General features: G+C 41.7%; 1 protein-coding gene across 1 annotated transcript; it reads left to right on the top strand.

The window, feature by feature from the left end:
- On the top strand, window positions 1-27,511 carry LOC119732621 (mitofusin-2-like). The gene is made up of 19 exons (XM_038206207.1): window positions 1-42; window positions 134-249; window positions 1,614-1,789; window positions 2,681-2,807; window positions 4,636-4,798; window positions 6,047-6,171; window positions 8,889-8,997; window positions 9,432-9,536; window positions 10,023-10,176; window positions 11,128-11,195; window positions 13,752-13,873; window positions 15,361-15,487; window positions 17,053-17,157; window positions 17,740-17,842; window positions 20,006-20,226; window positions 20,740-20,874; window positions 21,847-22,043; window positions 23,273-23,407; window positions 24,903-27,511. Exons 1-19 carry the CDS (start codon window positions 1-3, stop codon window positions 24,964-24,966), a joined length of 2,394 nt encoding a protein of 797 aa, XP_038062135.1. The 3' UTR covers window positions 24,967-27,511.

The raw sequence follows: 27,511 nt of genomic DNA, 5'->3' as shown, positions 1-27,511 counted from the left end.
ATGTTAAAGGTTTCTAACGAGTTTGGTGTGGGAGATGAAGCTGTACCTGAAGTTTAGCCCATAGTTTTTAAAACCCGGGATTTCAACTAGTCAGGTGCTATGATTGAAATGAAAATCGCCAACGAAACCACAGTTAATTCGTCAGGGTACTCTTCGCCGAAAATGTAGTTATCCAACTTGCACGTTTCGGCATGAAATCACGAATTATCGACATCTGAACGGCGGGGTCCCGACTTCTATCAAATATTTGTAAGTTTGATATCGAAAATACTCAAAACAAGTGTCTGCGTTTTTGAGGGTTATATTATTATTAGTTTAGGTGAAAATGTGGCATTTTGAAGTACAGCACCATTTCAGACGGTATTTCCCCGTCGAGTGTGATGAGTCACAGGTCTGGTGCCCATGAAAAGATATTGAGTGTTACTATTCAATGTCGTCTGGGTACCACGCATACATTTCTACTATTTTTGGCGTGTTTTTCATTGGCAATTTTGGTAACCATATGAAATTATATTAATTATTGTAGAATAAAAGCCATTATCAGTTTTGAATAGGAAAGTCTCTAATGTTTGTATATTTTGCCTCATTTTTCATAAACAACATAGGCAGTATTTTTAGACAGTATTTTTCATTAATGTGGATGATTTTTTTAGAAGATTGTCAAAAGTTAGCTTGAGTATACTCTAGCCCCATAAATGTGGCCTATTTACTGGACTGCCTCCGTAAACATAGGCCACACATCCACATGTACAAAAATCGTGTCGACGGAGCCAAATTTTGATTTTCACATTTAGGCTTAGTTTGTAGGGTTTTTTTGCTTTAGAAGCATACTCACCCTCTTTATAGGCTAATCAGAAAGTGCTGCCTTTTTCAGATGTATATTTTTCGTGAAATTTCCAGATTCATTTTTACACGTTTGCGTATCAAAATTTCAACATGAAATTTCACAAAAATTAGACATTAGGCGCTGCAAGTGAGTTCAATTTTCGTCTGGTGCGTTGTCGCGGAAAGCAAGACAACGAGAATGCTCTCCACTATTCTTACCTAGGACCCCGTTCCTATTATGAGGTTAAACTCGCGATATCCCGCCGCCGCGAGAGGGCGCTATCCCGACCAATCTCCTGAAATTTCCCACCTGAAAAATGGGGGAAACTAGTCTAGTGCGCATGCGCGACCACTGCAGGCAATTACAGTCCATTTTTAGTTCCTCACATACTACTCATAACAAAAGAGTTGACCACTGAAGTTGCACAAAGGTCTTGCTGCATCTTTTGTTGCACTTCAAGAAATTTGAGAGTTTGCTTCGGAGCTACTCGAATTTGTTTAATTGCGCGCTGCATGTATTAGTCACAACAGGTATGCGTGCATTACACAACCAATAGGAATTGGCCTAGACGTTGCTACTGACAAATCCATGGGCGATGTTGGTTGGTTGTGATAGCGCCCTCTCGCAGCAGGGAGTTATCGCGGCAGGGAGTTATTGCATATAAATCATGAAACGTCTAACCCCAGACTAAGTGACAGCAAAACATCTGCTGTCTTTAAAAAGTAGGTACCTAAGAATTTATAACATTTGATTAAACTGAAAATGTCAGTTCTCATTTAAATTTCAGAAATACTATGTCAGGCTATTTCCAGCGTTCCTCTCAGCCCTCAAGCATGGAGCCGGAGACCAGCCACAACAATTCCAGCACCCCTCTGCGGCTCTTCGTAGATGCCAAGAAGAAGATCAACGAAATCTTCGGGGAGATTGCCTCGCATACGAGAGAGAGCAAAGACTTCATAGCTGGTGAGTTGATTCAGGGAATAGAAAGAACTTGAATCCTGTCCCAACCAAGAAAACGTCAAAATTGCGTGGACTCACCTCCGGGTGATGTCTAAATACGCGGGGCGCTGTGGTCCAATGGTTACGGTGTTCGACTCGTGTGCCGTGGTACATGGGTTCGAATCCTGACCGTGGGAACATGGTGCTTGTGCTCTTGAGCAAGGTACTTTACCATTATTGCTTCGTCCTTCGGATGGGACGTAAAGCCGTAGGTCCCGTGTGTTGTGTAATGCACGTTAAAGAACCCAGTAACACTTGTCGCTAAGAGGAGGGGTTTGCCCCGGTGTTTCTGGCAGTGGCAGCAATATGCGCCGCAGCACCTAGCAAAAAGGTGCTACATAATGGGTCTCATATGTTCACATACTTCATTTACCTGGCTTTGGTTGCATTCTCCCCCAGCGCTTTGTATCCTCTGGCAAAAAGCGCTATATAAATACAGTTATTATTATTATTATTATTAATAATTCCTCATGCCTTTTGTACTCACACACAAAGTCTGTGAAGTCTGTGGAGGGGGATTGTGTGTTGATATTGAATTGGCCGTCGTGCACGGCCTATTTTACAATTTAAGTTGCGGTGCACACCCCGGAGTATTTCTTGAGGTTTCGGCAAGAAATATCGCACAAATACTGTTGAAAAGTCTCTTGATAATCAGTATTTGTGGCGTTGGGCTGTATATCAGAAGTTGGCTGGAAAATTTGGCCTTGTGCGAAAATTAAAATTTTTCTGCAAAAATAATCCCGACGCAAAGTAGTTAAACAGAACTTTTTCCCTTGACGCAACAGCAGCTTTTCTTGCTTCAATTCAGTCATGGTTATTTCATTTTCAATGTATTCAATTTGTTGTCACACGCAGGGATTCCGAGTGATCTCCACGTGGTATCTGATGACCTACAGGAGAAAGTCCAGGGCTTCTACACGCAGGTGCAGGGCATCAGAGAGGTGCTGGCCAGAGATCACATGAAAGTTGCCTTCTTTGGCAGGTGAGTCAGACCTATGCACATAGTATACAAATATTCAGTGGCTCAGAGTGAAATGGGAGGAATATTATCACAAGGTAAAATTTAGACTTTTCCATTTCACGAGGTGAAGCCGAGTGAACTGGAAAAGGCCAGACTTTACCGAGCGATAATATTCCTCCCATTTCACAATTTAAAGCCACTCAATATTTGTTTTATATAACTGACATATAGATCCTTGTGATTTGATATATATTTGAACTTTTATTTCAATACAAAATTGGCGGATTATGTGTTTCTCTCTTCTAAACCACCCCTTCACAAAAATGTTTGAACCCAACTCTGTAGCGCTGGCTCTTTGGAACAATACAGGCTACGCTGAATGTGCACACCAGTATGCATTTGCACACAAATACTGTTCATGGAACAAGAATGATCCTTACTGTTCAATAGTATTTCCCATTCCCCATGGGCATATGGAACTTTTTGAGGACCGGCATGAATGGGAGCAATAACGAGTGTCACGTGATGTGAGTTCCACCAATCAAATAGCAAGGATCTGTATGTCAGTTATATAATAGATCCAATGACAAAGCCAATGGGCCTTGGGAGCTCTTATAGAAAGAAAGATACTGTCTCAATTATTCAATGTGTGACCTATTTACAAATATACCACGGTTTGAGGGCGAACAGTCGATATTAGCTCCCTGAGGTTTTCGAAGTTGGCTAGTTCCCGAGGCGATGCCGAGGGAAGCTAAAATCAGCTGTCCACCCGAAATAAACCATGTTATTTTGTTTTACTATGCATCATACATATCAGTTGCTGAACTTTCCCGTTGCAGTATTCACCTCGCAGGCAAAAAAAGTTCGAAGAAACTTGTCCAGCTCACCATACAAATTGTATTGCTCAACCTCAGAAAAGTTCATTTTGTTTGCAATACAATAACTCCTCAGAGTTTATACCGCATTGTGGACAACTCTTTTTTTTTTAGTATGGAAGCCATCTTTATTGTCCAATATTCTCCAGTTCAGCATCATTGACATTAACGCGTGCAACCATATTTTCATGTGTAGCTAGTGAGGGCAATGTTAGCGTGTATATACTACACACGTGCGACAGTTCCACGATTGCATCGTAAAGCGCATGCGTAGTAGACTTTCACCCGAGTTACAAGTCTAGTACGCATGCGTATTTACCCTATGCGTGAATATCGCGCACGCGCTTGGTAAACTGCAAAAATAACATCTGGCACGTGATGGTGAATGGACCAGTGTGAATTTGGCTCTCGATCATGAATATGTATGAGGTATATAGTAAAATCTCCTGTGGACTTTATGCTTGAACAGTGGATGGAGCCTCGTGTGTGAGTTGCAATTTTTAAAAATCTAAGTTTGACAGACTCTGTTAAACCAATATTAATTCCACTCACATATACATGTAGCCAACAACATGCTTGTTAGAAAATTGTTTTCTTAGTTTTTAGTTTAGGTTTAATTGCATACTTTAAATTAAAATCGGAAAATCTAGCCAACAGTAAAATTTCTCCCTTAACTTTGGAATGGGTAGGTTAACTCAAGGCTTACGAATGTCAGTGTCTAGAGCTTGATGACATTTCACTTACTTTGGAATTTGAAGTAAATTTTTGCTCTAGCAAGGCACTGGATGCGAGAAAATCAAATCGTGCCACGTTAGGGGCCGCGCCATGCAAGGAGGCATCAACAATACATGTATGCAGCCTACAGTACCTCTGGTATCAAGTCAGATGGTATCTATGTAGTTTATAAAGCGTGCATCCTGAGTGGCATAAAGTTATTTTAAATATTCTCCATGTGTCATTTGTACAAATTTTAGAACGAGCAATGGCAAGAGTAGTGTCGTCAACGCCATGCTGCGAGACAAGGTACTACCCACCGGGATCGGTCACACCACAGACTGCTTCCTGTGTGTAGAGGGCAGCGAGACCAACGAGTCGTACTTACAGATGGATGATTCCACGCAAAAGCTCAGCGTACAGGTACGTGGTACAGTCGGCATGGACAATGGACTGATCCAAATTAGACCATAAACCCCGCCCACTATTGGGTTGTTTACATTCTCATAGTGCTTGCCACCGAGTTTGACCCGATCACCTGACCCAAAGGTGTGATTTAATTCGTCAGTGCTCACTCTTTGACTGACGGGGAGTGTCACGGCCTAGCGGTTAAGAACACCGGACTCATGCTCTTGCGTTTCAGAGGCAACAGTGACGTGGGTTCGAGCCCGGACGTGGACACTTGTGCCCTTAAGCAAGGCACTTGACCATTATTCCTTTGTCCTTCGGATGGGACGTAAAGCCGTAGGTCCCGTGTGTTGTATAATGCACGTTAAAGAACCCAGTACACTTATCGCTAAGAGAAGGGGTTCGCCCCGGTGTTTCTGGCAGTGCGATTATCTTCAGCACATGAAGTCTGCACTTGTAAAGAAGAAGAAGAAGACAAGCTGAATGGCTACATTGTGTGAAAAGTATTTTGGATTCCATACTCGCCCCCCCCCCCCATGGTAAAAATGACAAAGGGTCAATATTGAAAGACATGTTTCTGCTGCATGCTTACGCTTTTGTCCCTTTTTGTGCATAGAGACTTAGACTTGTGCACATTTGAATGGAAACTGGTTTTATGCATCATGCATGCACATGAACAAATGTGCGTGTTTATGGTGTAAATCGAGAACACATACGCGCAACATCATCGATAAATCGAGGACAGAAACCAAATCGAGGACTCCTCGGTTGGAAAACGTGTACAAAACCAATGAGAGCTGTTACGAAAAAGTATAAACAAAGGAGAAGGGAAGAGGAACATAAGAAAATCCTTGATTTACACCATAAACAAACGTGGGTGTACATGTAAGTGTGAGCAGTGTCCTTCGCTGGGTTTCACAAGTTGGCCACACAGCACTATTTGGGGTTTTTCAGCATGGAGTTTTAACTGGACTTTCTTCAACTGCCTATATGCTTTTATTCCTTCACATTGAGACTTCAGTTTTTACTGTTTCTGTCCACATGCTCGATCCTTTTCTGAAAGATCAGTGGTGAGACTGTTTTTTTCCCAACATTTCAGACGGCATGTTCTGTCCCGATGAACATAATATGCCATCTGAAACATTGATGAAACATTCTTATCACTGGTTCTTTCAAACCAGCCGGTTGTTTAGGCTCCACATTTTCACAAGATGTTAACTGCATTGTTGGTCTAATCTTTCCGTTGGTTCTTACATCCTTCAGAACGTCGGTCAGATGGCCAATGCGCTGTCCAATGAGAGGATATGCGGCCAGAGCAGCATAGTCAAAGTCTTCTGGCCCAAGTCACGATGTCACCTGCTACAGAACGACGTGGTCCTCCTAGACAGGTAAAACATGCATTTTTTTAAGAATTAAATTTTCTAGATCACCCTATGGTTTAGTTTGTTACAAGTTTAGAAAAAAAAACATCATTTACATAAATAAGAATTTGAAACTGTGCATGGGGGTAGTGTAAATTAGTGAGTGTTTGCGGTAAAACCATGTGGAAGAATCTCTTTTGAGAAAATGTGTGGTTCGGAAAAGAACCAGTTGCTGTGAAACTCAACGTTCCAATCAGTATGCTCTGATCGTCTTCAGTATGCTCTGATCGTCTTCAGGAGAAAAAAAATCATCCTAAAAATCATCAGAGCGTACTGATAGAAACGTCGAGTTTCACAACCAACCGGTTCTTTTCAGAACCACACATCTTCTCAAAGGAGATACTTTCACATGGTGTTACAGCAAACCCTCACTAGGTTACATCATTTACATGTACATGTACATAGGGTTTGTTCCTAAGATGGAATTTGCATCGGGTGATGTAGATTAAATAGTGGTTTTTGCCCTGCACCGGCATACTTAATAAACACTGTATACGTGTAATGGAACCATTAAGGAGGCACGGTATCGTAATTTCTTCGAACGGTAGGAGACATCTGTCATTAGGAGACATAATGACACAGCTCCCCTTTAGAGGCACAATTTTATTGTTGCAATTAGGTTATATTTGTTGCTCGTGGTCTAATTAGTGAACATACCGAAATTCGTGGAAAAAGGACAAGGGAATATTGGGTTAGGGCACCTTAAAGTTTGAAAAATTTTGTGCACAAGTCTATGGGTATGTCTCCCAAATGTCCAATCCAGGGTAATTATTATAATAATAATAATACTAATAATAATGTGCTTACAAATGTATATAGCGCTTTATACCAACAGTCTCAAAGCATTTAACAGTTATTCATAAATACCTCAGACAGTTTAGCCATTCCTATTGGTCGAGAGCCCGTCACGTGGCCGGTCTTAAACGGATGATAAAGACATGGCTAGCTGGTCTTCAACACTTTTCCAGTGTCACATAAAATGTGGACTCCTAAAAATCCAGTGCCTCTTACCGTTTTATTGGTTGAACGTTCACAGTCCTCACGTAGGCATGCGCAACACTACCAGTGAGTCAGAATATTAAAGTTCTAAATTCAAAACGCAACGCCCCAGGTGTGTTCTGCGCGACAACGCACAGAATGTGCCACGCGCTCGTCAATCTCCATAAAAGGGTTGTTTACATCTTAATCGCCAGCTGAACACTCCATTATTTAGCTAGGGGGATGTTTCAAAAAGCATGAAGTGAACTTGTTGAACAAAATTGGGATTTTTTGACCAAAATATATATTTTTTGACCGAAAAGGTATTTATGAATGGGTCCGGCTCGGGTAATTATCAGCACCCATACTCTAAGCGGTCTTAAACAGAGTGATTAAAACCTCTCGAGCACACATTTATTCCCTTATTACCCCTGTTCATCAGGCTATGAGACCAGAGATTGCAGCAGCTCAAGATCAGCGCATTCTAGCCTCTGCCTTCACAGGTACCCATTTCTACTCCTGGGTGGAGGAAGGCAATAAGCCTCTGTACTGATGAAGTCATAGTTTGTTTACACGTGCACTTTCCTATGCAGCCAGTGGGGGACCGCGGTCCACTGAGCACCATAGGAAAGCGCACACGTAAACAAAGTGTGACGTCATCAGTACAGAGGCTTATTGTAGTCAAGTGTCTTGCCCAAGCACACAAGCACCATGTTCCTGTGAGGGTTTGAGCCCACGTACCACGGCATTTGAGTCAAACACCGTAACCATTAGACCACAGCGCTCCATTGTATACTCAATTTGAATATTTCATCACAATCACTTGGGACAGAACTGAAGACACAGTGTTTATAGAGTACGCCTGTGTGAAGGGCAAATTCAATATTGAATAAAAGTTTGAACAAAAACATTGAATTGAGCACGACTTCAACCTGCGACCTCCTAAAAACACTCTGTCAGAGCTGTAGCAACTGAGCATTCCAGCACTATATTGGCAGTGTTCAAATGTGTAGATATTTGTTGGTCCACCTTTTAGGCAAAAAAAAAAAGTCTCCGGTTTCTGGTATGCGCGCGCGTCACCGTAGCCATGCGTGTCGGCAAAATGAAAACGTTTTTTTTTCAATAAAAGATGGTGTCTCAAAACCGCCAAACTCACTGGTTTGACTGGAATCCTGCTGCTGCACAATTTTAACGTGTTTTTAGATGGGGTTATGATCGAGAATAAGCTTTATGTGGCCTCTTTGGTCTCCCATAATATTTGCACTAAGTTTAGTCGGGCACCATTTGCAGTCATCAGCCGACATTTGAAGCCAAAAAAAAAAGGTAAAAAAAAAAAAAGAAGCCGCGTCGCCGCACCACTTTTTGGGCAAGCTCCGTACCAGAAACAGGAGACTTTTTTTGTGTGGCCTTATGGGTCCACCTGCGATTTGCTGGCACTGCGACAGAACCGTCGGCATCAAGTAGAAAAGTAATGCTCTGGTAAAACTGAGAAATCATGTAATTATCTAAACAAGCCGCATCTCAACACGAAACAATCGCAACCATGGTAATGACCAACGACACGGCAATGATGCCACGGCTGAGATATGATCATGTGACTTCTTCAAAATGGCGGCACGCGTGTTGACAACAATAGAATGATCTTCCACTGCCATGTCTGTTTATTCCGCCACCATGATGATTGTTTTTGTTTTTTTTGGTTGCAGTCCTGGCATCGACGTGGAGCCTGACTTGGACCAGTGGATTGACAAATACTGCATGGATGCCGACGTGTTTGTGCTGGTGTCTAATGCCGAGTCGACATTGATGAGAACGGTATGTACAATGTCTTGTTTTTCTTTACTATCATGAAAAACAAAACCAATGTGCCCTGTGCGGGAATTGTAAAAGGCACTGTGTCTCCCACTCAGTAAAATCTGAGTTGGTAAAGGATATATTACGTGCACACACCGATTTTAAAGTAGCACATAGACTGTTTATGGATACCGCCATCTTTGTGATCACGTGGTAATCTCTGGAGGCATTTTATTGGAAATACATCCCATCATACATTGTATGCTCAGCATGATGGGACTTGTTTTCAATTAATTGCCCTTACAGATTACCAAGTGGTCACAGAAGATGGGTGTCCTCAAAATGTCCTATGGAGCTGAGTATGTCCTATGGAGCAGAGTATGTAGGATTAATTTGCACGCCAGTTAGCAGAAACTTTCAATGCGACATTCTTTTGTGCAAAATTTGTCCCGCAGGAGAAGAGTTTCTTCCACAAGGTCAGTCAGCGATTGTCCAAGCCCAACATCTTCATCCTGAACAACCGCTGGGACGCGTCGGCCAACGAACCTGAAATGGAAGCAGTGAGTCAAATCTGCAGTCCTAAAATCTCTCACAAAAAGCCACAGCTTGGCCTAAAGCAATTCTTCCTTTTTCAAATTTTCAAACCCTTATTTGAAATGGCAAGTTAAGAAAGAGAGCTGAATGAGTTGACATTTACTTAAGCGAGGTCATGGTGTTGTTTACAGGCCTCGTTTCCAGAAAAAGTGAAAACAAAAAAAGTGGTTTGCTGTGACTTTTATAAATCCTTTCAAAATTCACAAGAGGTTTTTGAGGATGTCGCAGGACTAAGGGAGGTGTGCCCATCTATATGAAATTGCACAAGACGTTAGAGTGCAGATTTTATCGTTTTACTGCAGTAATGCTGCCTTTGTTGTTAACTCTTTCGAAATTGAACGGTAAATAGACACTTTCATGGATCATATGCAAATGGCTACATGGGTATTTTCAGATGTCACGAAAAGTTTCAGGGTTATTCACAGTATTTTTTTTTGTTTTCCGGCCAATAGGTAAAGAAGCAACACTTGCAGCGGAATATTGAGTTCCTCGTGGATGAGCTGAAGGTGGTGACCAGACAGCAGGCAGAGGACAGAGTCTTCTTTGTCTCGGCCAAAGAGGCCCTGATCACTCGCATCCCAAGACCCTCCCACACCCCGGACTCAAGTGAGTACAGTGACGTTTCTAAAAGTCAAATCTTAAAGGGAATGGATAACAAATTTGAGTTAGTTTGAGTTAAGGAAAGATCCCAGTTTTTCTATGATCACGTACATGTTCATGTACATGAATGGCTTTCACCGTAACTCGCTATGCCTGATATGTTATTTGGCTCACTTTCCATCTTTTTATTGATTTTAATGATTTTTTTTTTCAATCACAAATCTTCATTTTGCTCAGATTTTATATTTTTTTACCTAAAAGTGTCTGCTCTACGGATTAATAGAACAATAAATCACTCAAATTGTGTAGCTTTGAGTAGCAAATCTTTAATTTGTGGTGTTTGCGGATGTTTAGTCTAGTTTAGTGTTAGCGCGACGCGTTGTGACAGACGGGTTTTTGGATGTGCAGTCACATGATCGTTCCTATTTGATCGATTGAGGGCCCGCTATCATGCAAGCTGCAGCTAGCTGGCTAACTCAAAAGCCAGGCACGCGTTTCCCCTGCGGTCACATGGCCACCGCAAAGAGCCAGCGATTGGACTGCCGGCTTGCAGGCTACAAATGGGCCATCGGTAGCGATCTGGCTAACTGGAAAGCCAGGATTTGTTGCGGCTATGGGCTGGAGTTCGATCACAATGGCATCGTGTATGCTGTATCCTGATGTGAAAATACGAAGTTTGTTCGGCATAAATTACTCATGAAAAAAAGTTTTGCTATCTTTACACCTCGTTGTCACTGTTTAGGCTGTGGTTTCTTATGGATTTAGCCAAACAAAATTTCAAGATAAAAGGAGGTACTGGTGCGGGCATTTTGAGTTATGGGGATATTCTTGTACATTATATAATTTTCCCTTGAAAGTAGGCAAAGGACAAAGTTTTCTTTGTCTTGACAATAAAACTCTTTTTTAGCTTAAAAAAAACCCAACACTCATCTCTTTTCTTCTTTTGCCATTTTCCAGGCGGTCCTCTTGCCGATGGCTTCCAGGCGAGACTCTTTGCCTTCGAGAACTTTGAAAGAAAGTTTGAGGTGAGGCTTTGTCAATTCCAACAAATATTTTTAATCCATTCTGATTCCTTCAAGAAGTCACATTCCATTGAGAATCCACACCAAGTTTTTCCCGACTACAACCAGTGTTGTAGTCGAGGCCACAACCTCCGAGGCCGAGGCCAAGGCCGAGGCCACAACCTTCGAGGCCAAGGCCGAGGCCGAGGCCACAACCCCGAGGCCAAGGCCAAGGCCGAGGCCACCACCTCCGAGGCCAAGGCCGAGGCCGAGGCCAGCTATCAAAACACGTAATAAAATATAATCAATAAAACCAGTCTAAGATTATGTTGGAGTTTTAACATCTTTTTAGTTGAATTCACTGAGTTTTGGAGTGCCTGGCTTACAAATTTACAGCTTGCAATGGGTTTCCTCTTGTAGGGAGTCAGAGTAAGTAGAATTTTATCTTTTAAAGAAAGAAATCTCAAGTTTTGTATCACTGAAAGCAAATTACACAACAAAATCAATGGCGTTTGAATCAGGCTCATAGGTGTTTGCCCTTTGGAGATACAACAATTTAAATGGCCAAATTTTGAGTTTCTATTCTGTAAGAGTTACATTATTTACTTTTAGCATGTTTTATAAATCTTATTTTCAAAACCTATCAAAATGCTTAATATCATAGGAATCCCCATTAAATAAACAACAACTTGATTTTTCAATCAGGTTTTTTGCCACTCATAACCAAAAGGTTACGACCCCCCCCCCCCGACCTTCGCACTGTCCAGGCGCGCGCCGAGCAAACACCGCGATCACCGCTACATCCCCATAGGTTTTTTGCCACTCATAACCAAAAGGTTACGACCCCCCCCCCCGACCTTCGCACTGTCCAGGCGCGCGCCGAGCAAACACCGCGATGCGACCAGACAATGCCAGACGGCCCGCCGTTACGCACGGGCAAAGCATAGTTCCGATCCCGCTCCACACAACGGTATAAGTGTCCACGCATTATCACGGTACCAGACAAAGTCTGGCAATGGCCAATCCCGCTCCAAACAACACGGCAACACGGAACATGCGTGCATGATATTACTCAGTTCATCAAAATGACCATGAATTCTCGGATCATGCGATTTGAATCCAATGGCTTCGAAGAATTTTAAGATCATGGCAAGAGGTAGGGAGTCCAGAGGTTTTGGCCGTATATCTGTAACCACGCAAAATTAGTCAATTTCAAACCGTGCTTATACATGTAATAAGTATCAACATGGCTCTAAGAATACAAAAAAGTATCCTGGTACCACGAGGAATACCGACCCCTATTATTAAAACATTCATTCAGAACTTTGCATTCATTTGGATGGAAAAACGAATTCTGAAATCGCGCTTTCCATATCGACCATTTGCGCCAAACATTACCGTGTGAGCCGGAACTTTCATTTAAATCACCGTGTAAAAATAAAATCTACTTGATAAATTGTAACTGGATTTTATCGTAACTGTTCTTTATGAAAAAAATGGTACGGACTAGTACACTCGATCGTACCCAGAAAGTTCAGACTTTTACTGAAACAGTGGCCTATAAAAAGAAATGATTAAGCTTGCTGCACCTTGCCGCAAATCATTTTTAAAGGTCGGGGTACAGAGGCGAAACGAGACAATTGTGTACAACACTGCAACCAGACTAGTCTACTACCACATGTTATTGTGCGCAGATGGGATTGGTGCCAGACTTATGTAGTCTGGCACGCGGTAACAGTTATAACGCTTGCACGCACTTGGAAAGCTGAAGCGCAGGGTAGGCGAAGATGCTACGTTCGTGAGTACGTTCAATGCAACCATTTCCAGTTCATTCGTGCGTACATTGTATATGCGTTCGTTTCACGGAATCCACTGCGGCAGAATCTCGAGGGTTTGATACGGTAAAAAATTAAAATTAATTAGAATAGAAAACACATCAAAATGGGCGGCCTCGAGCCGGCCTCGACCGATTCGCCGAGGCAGGAAGGCTCCGAGGCCAAGGCCAAGGCCGAGGCCTTGCACCTCCGAGGCCAAGGCCGAGGCCAAGGCCATGAAAATCGGCCTCGAGGCCGGCCTCGAGGCCGAGGCCGGCCTCGAGACTTCCAACACTGACTAAAACATTTGAAAACTTCTAAGACATTAATCAGGACATAACTCCAGACCGCTAACGCCAAGTTCTTATAAACTCTAAATCCCATTTCGTAAGGAACTCTCTGAATCCACCACAAATCTACTACTGTATAAGAAACTTTATAATTCCAACTTTAAAAGGGCATCTTGACCCATTTTAAGTAATGGTGGCCAGGCTATACCTTCCTCAATCCTGCCAAATCCATCAAAACTTTGTGGTCGATTTTAAAGCATCAGTTAAGGTTAAGAGATGTTATCCTTCTCTGAAATCCGTTCGTTTACCATAAAATATTGTTTCGAAGTGTCTGGAACTGAATGTTGAGGAACTGAAGCAAACTATGCATGTAGAGTTGATTACTATTGAAATTTAGTCACTACTTCAATTTCGTTGAATTTTGGGGTGGAGTAGCCAACTTTCTTCATAGCAGTCTTTTTGCTTTGACAATTTAGGAATGCATATCACACTCGGCCGTGGTGACCAAGTTTGAGCAGCACGCCAAGCAGGGCAAACAGATAGCATCCTGCACACAGGACATCTTGGATGAAGCACTGCAACAGTCCTCAAAGAAAAGGTAACGTTTAACAGGTACTTCTATTGTTTCAGGGGGGAGAGTGTGGCCAAGTGGTTAAGGTTCTTCACTCGTGATCAGAGGGTCAGGGGTTCGAATCCAGCCGCTGGTTATATGTTGTGTCTTTGGGCAAGCCACTTCACCCCCACTTGCCTCTCTCCACCCAGGAGTATAAATGAGTACCGGCATTAGCTGGGGAGTAACCTGCGATGGACTATTATTTATTTATTTATTTATTTGCATTCTTATTTAAACAGGGTGGCCTCCTCAGTTAAAAAACTGCTTTCCTTGAGGGCCCTGTACAAAATTAAAAATTAAAACTATAAACAAATTAATTACGTAATATTAAAAAAAAAAAAAAAAAAATACAGTTATTAAAATATAAACATAAATTACTGTTAATTGTTAAAGCAAATATAAAAAGTAATAAAAAGCAATACAAAAGATAACAGCGTGTTAAATTAATAACTTATATGCATTAAAAGATAAAACAAAATCCTGCAAAATATTACGACAACATGAACATAATTTACATGTACATGAATAAAATGATAAGACACATTCACTGGAAAATACTGAAACCGGCGATAAACGCCGGCCTGATGGGCCACATTGGCTCATGACAGACTTTTTTTTGTACTCAATTGTTTCACCAGCAAATGTGTAAAGCTCAACTTAAATTGCGAATTAGAGTTTACTCCAACCTCTTTGGACGAGTAATAAAAACGAGTGATTGAATTTGAAGCACATGGCTAAACTGGCCGGTGTCAATTGTTTTTTTGCAAGGATAGACTATACAGTGTGGTAAAAAAAAAACCTGGATTGGCATACTTCCACTACCCCGAGACTCAAACCACATATACCAATGCATGGAGAATCTTTTTAGAAGAGAAATGAAACCAAGATCGCCCGATTCGGTCCAGTTGGTTTTGTTCTAGAGCCTATTTTGTGAAGCAAGGTGGGGTCATTTTTGTATCGATGAATTACTAAACCGCGCCCGGGAATTTACTTCCATTGTAATTGATAGAGGGATTGTTATGTAGTTATACCCACATGAAAGAAGTGTGCTTCACAAAATAGGCTCTGCAGCAAAAACTACTGCAGCGATCGGGAGATTTTGGCATCATAATTCTTCTAAAAGGATTCTCCATCCGTTGGTACAGGTGGTTTGAGTCTCAAGGTAGTAGAAGTATGAGGTTCCGTTCCGGTTTTTGGGGTTTTTTTTGACCACCCTAGATTCAGTAGTCTGGCAGCATCACTTGTGGAAGGAATATACACAGAGGCATGGTACCAGATTTGTTTTGACATACATATCTTGTTAAGCACTATGGAAGTATTAGACTGATTTTTTTTATTTCCCAGTTAATTTTCTTGTACTGCATGTACTGCATGTTTTCACCACCTTCAGTTTGGTCTCGCAAAAAAAAGTATTTATCTTTCAAAGTTTTCTGACAACTTACGCAGCGTGCATGCATTCTATTGCTGTGTAGGGCAACGTGTATAGAGAAACGCAAGGAGCAAACTGACCGTCTGCAATACGTCACCTCCCAGCTGAAGATACTAACGGGCGAATGCAAAGAGAAGATTAAAGACATCGCTGAACAAGCAGAGACCAAGGTAAGATATTATCAAGGATATTTTCTTAATGGGTTCAGAATTAATCCTTATGTGACAAAAGCAGCCAGAAGTTGCTAGAACTGAAATGTCTGTCGCAGCTCTGCAGACAGCCAGCATTTTCAACAATCGGTTTTTCTGCAACACATGAAAAATCAAACAGTCAAAAAGGTCAGGTACATAACTTTCCACAAGAAAAAAAGAAAATACAAGTCCATGTATTGTGTGTTTAACCCTAACTCCCTAGGCCTTTTTGCTAGGATGTAGCCTCAATCCTGCAAAATCCTCAAATTGGCCTCATGGAAAAAATAGCATACATAGCCTCCACCCTGCAAATTCCTCCATTATTTCTGGAATATGGTCCGTTGAGGGGTGACCACTGCCTGAATCCTGCAAAATCCTGCGGCAGTGACTGTCAATATGTTGAGGCAGAGCCAGTGACATCCTGGAGCAGTACAGAGGATTTCAAGCATAATCCAGGCCTATATTTATGCATGGCTGAGCAAAAACAACACAAGGTCCGGCCCAAAACCTTGACAAAGCGCATCCTACGAAATCAGTAACACACTTTTGCCATTTAACTTCAATCCTCCAAATTCCTCCATTTGACAAAGAGGATTTTGAAAGATTCAGGGCAATTGGGGTTAATGGAAATTTGCTTCATTGGGTATACAACATTGCACAGTGAGCAAAGTACACAACTTATATTCAAATCCATCAAGTGAAATAGCAAGTCCATCATACATTAGGTCACAAAAAATGCATATGATATTAAGAATCACAAGTTGAACCACAATGAAGTATTAACTAAAGGAGTATTAACTATGACAAATGATTGTCCCTGCAATCATTTAAATAGCTTGTGATTTTATTTGAGGATTGAAATTGAATTGGCTATGACTGAAGTCACTCATTAAACCATTGCTATGACGTCACACTATTGTTAAAAGTGTGGATTTGGAACGACGAATCTTTAGTAAAGTGTGGATTCGGAATTACGAATCCACACTTTGAACACGTCGGACAATTGTTCTCCATAATGAGCATTAATAGCACCGTCTGCATGAAAACTTACCTTCTGTAATTACCAATGCATTTTCACGGTCAGATTCTCCGCCGTCACTGCAAAAACCACTTTGAGTCAGAAAGAAAATCGTCGTATGAACGTAAGGAGCCTACACACAAAATGACTTGGTTGTACGGTTGTGGCGATACAAATGCTAAGCACGCCACATTGCTTGATTACGTATAAGAGCCTCGAAAAACTCCCTTGTAAATTACCTTAATGGCCTCGACTCAACACGAGATATGCAAGTCTTTTCATCTCCACTCACTGGACTGTTAATGACAATACTTCTTTTGACGCAATGGTTTAAGTCGGAGAATACACTCGCAAGTGTGGATTCTTAATTTACGAATTCTTAAATTACGAATCCACAGTATCTCGAGTATTCTCCTTAACAGAATGAAAATATGAGTTACAGCGTGGTTCTTTGTGCCCAAAGCAAAGGTCTGCAGTACCCTAGGAGCCTCTTTATCGTTGGATGTTTTCTCTGACGGTTTCACAGGTGTCGGCTGCCATGACAGATGAGATCAGAAAGTTGTCGTTACTGGTGGATCAGTTTGACCGGACCTTCCAGTCAGACCCGCTCGTCATCAAGGTCTACAAAGAGGCAAGTGGCTGGTATTTTCCTCTCGGTTATTTAAATTTAAAAGTCAACCAACGGAATTTGGGAACTTAAAGAACTTTGTACAGGCTGAACATCATAGTTTAAACATAAAGTTGCCGTTCTCAATTGGTGAGCAAGTTTGATTTTCTTCAACAGGATTCAGTGGGGTACTGTGGTCCAATGGTTACGGTGTTTGACTCGTGTGCCGTGGTACATGGGTTCGAATCCTGACCGTGGGAACACGGTGCTTGTGCTCTTGAGCAAGGCACTTAACCATTATTGCTTCGTCCTTCGGATGGGACGTAAAGCTGTAGGTCCCTTGTGTTGTGTAATGCATGTTAAAGAACCCAGTAACACTTATCGCTAAAGAGAAGGGGTTTGCCCCGGTGTTTCTGGCAGTGGCTACAATATGCGTCGCAGCACCTTTGCAAACCCTTGTAAGGTGCTACATAATGGGTCTCATATTTCTCATAAACTTCATTTACCTGTTTTTAATAATAAGCATAATTTCCAGCACATTGAGTACCTAATTGTTGGTAGATATGTTATATAAGACTCAGGGTTTATTATTATTATTATTAACAGGAGTTGCAGAAGCATCTTGAGGCTGGCCTCGGTCGCAACCTGGATGCCAGGTGTACGTCAGCTGTCATGCAGGACGTACAACAGGTGCAAGAACAGATGACAGGTGGGCACATCTCAAACCACATACAATGTGTATTTGCTTCTTCTTCTTCTTCTTCTTCTTTACAAGTGCAGACTTCATGGCTGAAGATAATCGCACTGCCAGAAACACCGGGGCGAACCCCTTCACTTAGCGATAAGTGTACTGGGTTCTTTAACGTGCATTAGACATTATACAACACACGGGACCTACGGCTTCACGTCCCATCCGAAGGACGAAGCAATAATGGTTAAGTGTCTTGCTTAAGGGCACAAGTGTCCGCGCCCGGGCTCGAACCCACGTCACTGTTGCCTCTGAAACACCAGAACATGAGTCCGGTGTTCTTAAACGCTAGGCCATGACACTCCATGACATTTGCTTGTGAACGGTTCTCAGCTGGTGTTTCCTTTTGCAGGGCGTAAATTTACTCAGCAGAATATCATTCAGTGTACATGCTTGTCTTCTTGTGATGTGTTCCAAGCTCACTTTTGCGTGGCACAGATTTTCTGCTTGGCAGCCAGCACCAGACTGCTAAGTGATTATAAAGTTTGTAATCACCTAGACTGGTGTTGTGCATCGTGTCGTGTTGACCAGGCCAAACCGACCCGAAACATTGTAGATATACACCCAATCCGAACCAAAACCGATCTGAACTCCCTAATACCGACACTAACTGACCCAACAAAAATTCAAGGAAAACCAATACGAATCAACCTGAAACCGAACCGACCCGAAGAAAACCAAATATCTTGCTTGGGCAACTATGTCAGCTTTTTGTGCCTTAACTTACCGGCGTCGCGCAAAAATTGTAGTCCTAAACTGAATCATATTGTACGGCACTCACAATGTGACTTATTGGTGGGCCTGCATGTTATAGACCGTGTGATAACTTGCAAACCACATTTTGTTGTACCGGGCACAGTGACCTGAATGTCCGAACTGTTTCGGGTGTTTTTTTTTGGGTGGGGGGTATATTTTGGATTTTTCCCAAATGGCATAACCGACCCGACCCGACCCAAAAATTGCAAACGAAATACCGAAACCTACCCGACCCGATTGAAATGGTGGACAAACCGACCTTCAGTTTCGGTTTCGGGTCAGGTCGGGTTTGTACAACACTAACCTTGACCCAATTTCATGGAGCTCTATAATGTAGCAAAATGTGGGTCCGCATTCTACTTCAGAGACATCAAATTCCATAATGATTCCAACATTTAAATATTCCAGCCTGGTTTAAACATTCAAGTTTCCCGTGCTCTTCAACAAAGTCAATTTTTTATCTATTAATATATTTTCAGCTAGTAAGTTTTATTCTAACAAAAAAAACCCTCCTTTTTCCCCTTTTTTTTGGACGTCTGCAACCCTCTGAAAAAATATAATTTTAGGCACAAACAAATCCAGGAGCAGACTGGCTACCGATTCTTACATTATCCATACTGATTAAGAGGCAGGGACCAGCCTACCCCTGCGAGAATGGAAATTATTGTCTGGCAGCCAATAATTCGAAATTGGTAAAGTAATAATTCAATAACTTTTGAATTGCAGAAAAAAAACAAATCGCAATTAAGAAAAGTAGTTTGTGGGATAAAACCTCGAAAATAGCACAGGGTATGCAACTTAAAAAGCTTCTTAAAGATATAGTCCATCATTTGTAATTTGTGCATTTTGTTCGTTTGAAGCAACAAAAGTGTTCAAAATCTAATGAATCTCAGCTCAGCTTCAGCTGTATATTCCGAGAAAAACAGCATTCCAAGATCTCAATTTCAAATCAAAAGTTGCTGAATCATGTTCTGAATTGCAGCTATACGTGATGTTGCGAACTGATCCGACAAATTATAGCAACCGCGCGCGCCTGTGCGTCGTTCCAATGCTTGCGCGCGCTGCACCGAATAACAAAACGAACTACTAATTTAAATTTTCCTACAGTGCGTCTTAAGACGCACCGTTGGAAAGGCCTTCTTTTGTTGATAACTTCAAAATGATAGCTTGCCAGAAAGATTAATTTCACAGGGAGTTTAGTCCACTTACTATCCTTCAACCAATTATGTTGTTCAACAATAATACGCCAGTTACCTTTTCGGATGGCTGCAAATGATGGACTATAGCTTTAATGATTCAGTCACAAAAGATGAGGCAGAAGCCAGAGATGAAGACAAAATTCCCATTTTTTTTTTTTTTTAATTCTAGAGCACATGTCGGCCCTCCTCCCTGACGAAGCCAAGGACCAGTTCAGTCGTCTGCTCTTCCGGCGGGACTTTGGCCCCAGCTACCGGCTGGAGTGCCAGCACCTCTTTGCCGACTTCTCCGAGAACGTGGAGTTTCGGTTCTCCCTGGGCTTCACGTCACTCATGAATCGTTTCCTGGGACCCAAGAACACGAGGGTGGCCATGGCTGGCTTTGCCAATGTGGTAAGTAAAATTCTTTTGTTACCCGCTGCGTTAAAAACAGGGAATAACATTGTTATTTTTCCATGCTTTTCCAGACAACTGAGGGCGCTGTTGTGATGTCATTTCAGGGAGACACTGTTCAGTTTAGGGGTTTTCTGTACAAATTGTGCCCTAAAATGTTTGCTCACGGAAAACTTTTGTGAGAATGTTTGCTCATTGGCTCACTGTCCTGTACTGAAACAACAAATCAAAGAATAGAAAATTGTATCCAAAATTTTGCAACTTTTGCTGCTGAAATAGCTATAACATTTAGATTTCTGCCTGAAATGACATCACACTTTTGCTTGCGAATATGTAAACTTAAGACAACTAAGGTGCATTTTCAAGGATTGCATTAAAAAATTGCATTGCATGGCGCTTTAAATACTGAAAAGAAAAATTACAAGAGAAACTCTAACAGCAAAAGAAAACAGACTCACTGCTCTGCAATTTAGTGTTCTTTTTATTTTCTTTATATAATTATCATTGTTGTAGATTCCTCGTCCCTTAGCATCTGTTGGAGTAGAAAGTGGGTCCCGAAGCCAGGAGGACATGACGGTTGCCATGGTAACGGGATTGGCATCGCTGACGTCTCGCACATCCATGGGGCTGATGATTGTTATCGGCATTGTGAGTGTTTTCCTAATTTGTTGACCAAGTTATACCGAAAGAACAATTTTTATTTTTAGAGATTTTGCCTAAACAGAGCACATTTCCATTTAAGTGTTAGCTCTGACCAACAAAACCAGTTCACGCCGGCATTTTTGTGACAAGAACGAAACGAGGCGCGGGATTACTTTTCACTCGACCTCAAGCCAGGCGGGTTGAAGCCATCACCCTCGGGCAGCACACTCATATTTCTGGCCTCGCTTGCTGCGAGCGGGTCGCTGACAGATATTTTTGGCCTCGCTCGTTGCATGTTTTTCCGTCATCCGTTCCAATTACCGCAAAACCTGTGCGGGTATACAAGTTTACATTTTACAAACTCTATAATAGTTGGGTTGTTAAATAGATCATTTGTGCGTACATTCACAAATTTAACTTAAAATTTGGTTCGAAAATAAGGTTTTACATAATTTTTCAAAGCTTATTTTCCGAAAAAATTCACACTTTTAGAAAAAAAAGTCTTAATATCTCAAATAGTGAAAGTCTCACAAAGGTGCCTGATAGCACAGTTCAAGGTTTATTTCATTCTCTTTTTAATAAATCTATTAACCAAATTAGGTTTTGCCCTTCACCGACGTTTAAACACTGGATACTCAGTGTGTTACCTCCCGAGTGAAAGTTGGAAAAGATCACTCGGGTGGGACTCGAACCCACAACCTCCTGCTTTCTAGTGCAGATATCTTACGACTCGGCCACCGAGCTAAAGTGATTTTTTCCAACTTTCACTCGGGAGGTAACACACAGAGTATACAGTGCTTAAACGTCAGTGAAGGACAAAATTTCATTTATCTCACCCCAACGCAAAATTCCATCTTATAATATTTAGGAAAGAAACATAATAAAGCAATTCCAGTTGCAGATCAGAAGAGTGTACAGAGACAGTGCCACCATGTTTTTAAAGTTTGATTCTAAGCCTGTTGTGTCCTCCCTACCAAGGTCTGGAAGGCCGTGGGTTGGCGAGTCTTGGCAGTAGGGGGCGGTCTCTACTCCCTCCTGTACGTCTACGAGCGACTGACCTGGACCAACAAGGCCAAGGAGAGGACTTTCAAGCAGCAGTTCGTGCAGTACGCGTCTGAGAAGCTGAAACTGCTGGTCAACTTCACCGGCTCCAACCTCAGCCACCAGATACAGCAGTAAGTAGGAGTGAAACTTGTATCACAATATAAACCTGTGCATAACTTTGGCTGTAAAAAATGAAAGGACCCTTGAGTACCATTGCTGCTATACATTTTTTCGCACTTGAAAATATTCGTTTGAAAATTCGGGCGATTCACAATGCAGTGCGCCACCAAGAGTTTGCCATGGAGAGTCCATTTTCAAAGTTTACGGTCGACAAAACAAGGCCCATTTGAATGAGTGTCAGTAGACAACTTGAGCTAATTCGTTATGAATTGGGGCATATACTTTCTGACCGTACAAAAAAACACCACATTGATAACAAGAAAAGAAAAGGGCAAACAGATACTGGAATCATACGCTTACAAAACTTCTGACCGGAAAAACGAACAATTTCAAATGTCCTGCGCTGCGAATTTGTCGACCATCTCCCACAATGCACTGGGAAAATTGAACTCTCCATGGTAAACTCTTGGTGGCGCACTGCATTGTGAATCGCCCAAATTGGTCACAAGTTCTTTCACCATACGATTAAATTTCCACTGGTACTAATAACCCCATGACATTATTCAATCTTGGTTGCTGGCATTTTGAAGACATCGAGAAGTGTTGTTGATTTCCAAAGATCAGTCAGTTGCCCTGATTTTTGGAAAGAAAGAGTGCTACTGACAAAGATCGTGTTTCCTGATCAAAATGTTGAGCATGATTTTTCACTGTTTTCTCGAAAAGTGTAATATCCACTGTTCTGAAACTTTAACAGGTTAGGTTATGAACATTCTTGTTTGGATTTTGAGTGGTTTTATTATAGGAAACGAACAAAAGGCATAAAGAGCAAATGATTCTACATACCTTTAAGGTGATTTTTTGGAAGTTTGTTAGAGACCTCATCGACCTCATCCACCTGTACTTAACCACACGCACCGGACTCCGCTCCAGTGAGCTCATGATGCTTCACGAGCCCAGGACCTCCACTCTGTGGGGTGACAGATCCTTTGCTGCAGCGTCAGACCGAGTGTGGAACCAACTCCCTCTGGCTATCAAATCATCTCCATCCATCACAACATTTAAGACAAACATAAAATCTCACCTTACTCTTACAACACACTATCCTAACTTGACTTTCTGCTCAAGCGCCATGAGTGCCTTTTTAGGCGGATACAATTACTCTTTATCTTAATTAAAGCATTTGGAAAAGCATTTCTATGGCCCTTGGTGACCTCTTGCCCTCATCTGTTCTCGTTCCCAGGGAGCTGTCTACTACTTTCGCCCGCCTTTGCCTGGAGGTGGACAACCACACCAACGACTTGAAGAAAGAGCTGATCAAGATGGAGGACGAGAGCCAGAAACTGGAGGGCATGATGTCCAGGGCCAAAGTCCTTAGGTTCGTAGAAAGAGCCTTCTACATGAAGAATCATTATCATGTATATTTGATGGAAGAGTAGCCCATATATCAGGGTTCAAACAGTCATGGAAAAATCCTGGAAAATCCAAAAATTTCAAGCTGTCATTGAAAGCCGGGGGAAAAGTCGGCTAAATTTGTTGTTTTTAATACAAGGAGTCATGGAAAGTGGATATTCCTATAAGAAAAGTCATGGAATGTAATGATGTGCAATATTTGGCTGTGGCAGTCTGCCAGTTTGCTTTAAACTTGTTGCATGTTTATCCCTGCGCAGAGTGACCTGTTGCCCTTTGGGCCCCAGGTAACCGAATTAAAAAAAAAAAAAAAATTGAGGGTCACCTTCCATCTAATCCTCATTCGACCCTTGCCAAATAAGCTGGTTCAATGAACTTTGCAGCCAGGGCTTCACCCAGGCCGTGTCAACAAACTTTCGACCAGGCCTCCTGCTAAGTCTCATTGAAACATCAACAAAGACCTGTAACTTGACACAGTCATCTCCCTTCATAACTGCATACAACTGCATACCACAGCCGCCAGTCAATTATCTTTCCAGGGCACTGTCTGGACACTGTCTGGACACTGTCTGGCACATGGCTTTTTGTTGTATTGCAATGAATAGGGTCTTGCGTAGTGCGGGAAAGTACCTGCTGCCCTCTGTTGACGAGTTGTTGTAAAAAAATTTTGTAAACGCTGCGCAAGGTTATTGCACCATTGCGATGGCTTTGTGGTTCTCAGTTTTCTTGCGTCAAGGTTGATGCCTGAAAGGGAGTGGCGCCCCTTGCCTCAGTGTGATGAGCCAGTGTATTGGCTCTTAAGATGTCAAAACAGCATAGGAATTGGTCACGGGAAGCCCTAAGTTTGTTCTGGAAAAGTCCTGGAATAGTCCTGGAATTTCATTTTGAGATTTCTGTAGGAACCCTGTGGGCGGGCCGTCACAGCGTTAGGCCAAACAAAAAAAGTCTCCGGTTTCTGGTATGGAGCTTGCCCAAAAAGTGGTGCGGCGACGCGGCTTCTTTTTTTTTTTTTCCTGTTTTTTTTTTGCTTCAAATGTCGGCTGATGACTGCAAATGGTGCCCGACTAAACTAAGTGCAAATATATGGGAGTCCAGAGAGGCCACATCAAGCTTATTCTCGATCATAACCACATATTAAAACACGTTAAAATTGTGCAGCAGCAGGATTCCAGTCAAACCAGTGAGTTTGGCGGTTTTGAGACATCATCTTTCATTGAAAAAAAAACTTTTTCATTTTGCCGACGCGCATGGCAACGGCGACGCGCGCGCATACCAGAAACCGGCCTTCTGGGGAAATTTTTATTCTTAGGCAAATTAGGACCGAGTTATGGGGACTTTCTGCTGTTCCCACAGCTAGTACATGTGTGTGCTTTTAACTTCTTTTGGTCATTGATTTTTTTTGTGTTTGACAAGCAGTTGAGTTGGTCCAAGTTGCAATGCATTCCCTTTTTTTTCTCCAACAGGAACAAGGCTGGTTGGCTGGACAGCGAGTTGGACCGCTATATCCATAGCTACCTAAAGCACTGAGGCATGGTCGGGTACCAGTCACAGGATGCATGCTTTTAATATATACAACGAAAGCATCGGGCAGAAGGAATCAGAGTTTGACTGAATGGAGAGATCACTGCGAATGGAGCATCAGTGGGGTGTAAACAGTCACATCTTGGCAAAGCTCTCTCTTTCTAGCAGTGGTTCTCTGATTAGGTTGACCTTCTGGGATGTCCCTGATGTGACCCGACCTTTGAACTTTGACCCAGGTCAGCAGTAGAGTCTCCAGTCTCTGTCTGACCACATGTTTGTTCCTTTAATTTTTCAAACCCTCATATTTTGTACATTGTGTACACAGTAGATGAGGGGCAAAATTTGATTAACAATGAATTACACTGAACTGGATTTCATACATAATTCCTTGAATATGTCTCATACTGTATACACCTGTTCATTTAGATGTGGCCATAAATAGTAGGGGGAAAATAAAGTGTGGTCTTTCAAATTCAGCAGGTTTGTATAGATTCTCTACATATATGGCCCCCTTGTGGTGGAAATATGAATTTAATTATGGTTGATGGCCCTCCGGTGCCATTTTATGCATGTGGGTTCTGATCCGCATTGACGAAGCATACAAAACCGAATGGACAGGGTTTGTGCGCAATATTTTCTTGCATACCCACATGGACATATAAAAACTGAATGATACTGTCTTTAGCCAGACACTACACGGTGCCTGACTCTTGACGTGTGAACCATTGGCCCACACACAGAGGGTTAATGGGGAACTATTACTGTAAAACTAATACTTCTGTACTTTTTAATCCATTTGAAATTGCAAACTCCCATGTGTTTCATTTTTGCATCTGGGCACTTGGTCACTGTTAGGGCTGTCCTGAATATACGGAATATTCAAATATTCGATCATCAACCGAATATTCGAATAGCTTTTTGCCGGTTTGAATATTCGAAAAGAACAACAAGTCTGCACATGCACACACGACTATTAATCATAAAGTTGCGTTTTTTATTGTCAGATGCCCATTTTTGTTGAGGGTAACGTTTTGTCGATGCCTATTTATTGGCCCCATTCGTGTAGCTGGGTCCCTTGACAGATATACAGTACTTGAAATACTCAAGTGGCCCATAATATCCATTGCCACATGCAAATTTGAACCGGTGTGCTTTGTATGCAACTTTTTGACCAGCGAGGAAGGCATCTGGCGTTTGTAAAAGTTGATCGACGAGTTTAGAATATTCGAATATTCGGTCAGGTGCAGTTTCGAATAATTGAATAATCAATTATTCGAAAATGGACAGGCTCACACTGAAGGAGGCCCCCATTAATGGCAGAAGCACTGTGCTAGCTGTTGTACATAATACAATTATAATGAAATGCAGCTAACACGACGTTTTAACCATTGAAAGGGGTCTGTTTGTCTATAAATACGGTATCCAACTGTCTATATTATCGCCTTTTATTCCTTGTACACGAAAGCCCCACGTGTATAAACATATAATCATATTACCATAACAGTCGTCTGGCCTCGTAGTCAGATCATCTTACATAATGCCCATAGTTGGTTCATACTTAGGGTGCATCCATAGCTATCAATATTTTCAAACTCTGGGGGAGGGGTTAAACGACCCATGTACACTTTAGAAATTTTGTAAAAATGTTGTCCAATATTTTCGGTTCAGTAATTTTCGTAATCATGGTAATGGGCTTTCAGAAGATCTTGATACCTCAACTTGGCGAACTTCGAACGTCGCACCCTACATTTCCCATTCAGCTTCGTGCTATGCGCCGGTGTCAAAAATAAGCGATACAGCCCTTTTCAGCCACAACATTTGTAGCGACGAATGTGCCTACGGCAAATGTCTCGTGTGTCTCGTCTATCTTCGAGACGTTAATACTCCATATATCTAATCAGGGCGCTATGAGTGAACTGTTATATGTTAAACCAGGATATCCTTGGTCTGCCAAAAAGAGTACGTTTTGTGCACTTTTGAAAATTTTGATAATTATGGATGACTCTTAACTCTTAGAAATTTGCACATTTTATTGATACTTTTGAGAAAGGTCACGTAACACAATACGTGATGTGTAGAATATAACATTTGTCCCATCAATTTTCATTGCTGTATTATTTTAAATTTATGAATACACAATTCTTAGCTTGAAATGCCAAATATTGTTTGCAAGATTCTATTCATTTGAATACTATTGTGTAATATATATTGCAGTCCTTCAATTTCCAAAATGAATGTCCGGTTAACAAAAAAATGTGTTGCTTAAAAATAGTTTTGTCTTGCCACTGTGTTAATGTAAGATTGTTTTGTCATGTGGGCCTAGCCAGGCATTGATTTTAAATTGTTGGTTCCTAGCGTCAACAAAGTAACGATGATGTTTTCAATTGTCAAATTCAAAATCTCAAGTTGAATGAATTTGCTAAGAGTGTAACCTGAAACTCGTATAAATATTGGCCTTAAGACATCATTGTATGATTTTTGACCGAAGGAAACAAAGCTGGATTACCATTAAACCAATTACAGACAATAAAACACAATGTTACAAAACAAA

This window comes from Patiria miniata, unplaced genomic scaffold, assembly GCF_015706575.1.
Source record: "Patiria miniata isolate m_02_andy unplaced genomic scaffold, ASM1570657v1 HiC_scaffold_1, whole genome shotgun sequence".
Lineage (NCBI taxonomy): Eukaryota > Metazoa > Echinodermata > Asteroidea > Valvatida > Asterinidae > Patiria > Patiria miniata.
This window is presented reverse-complemented; position numbering and strand designations above follow the sequence as displayed.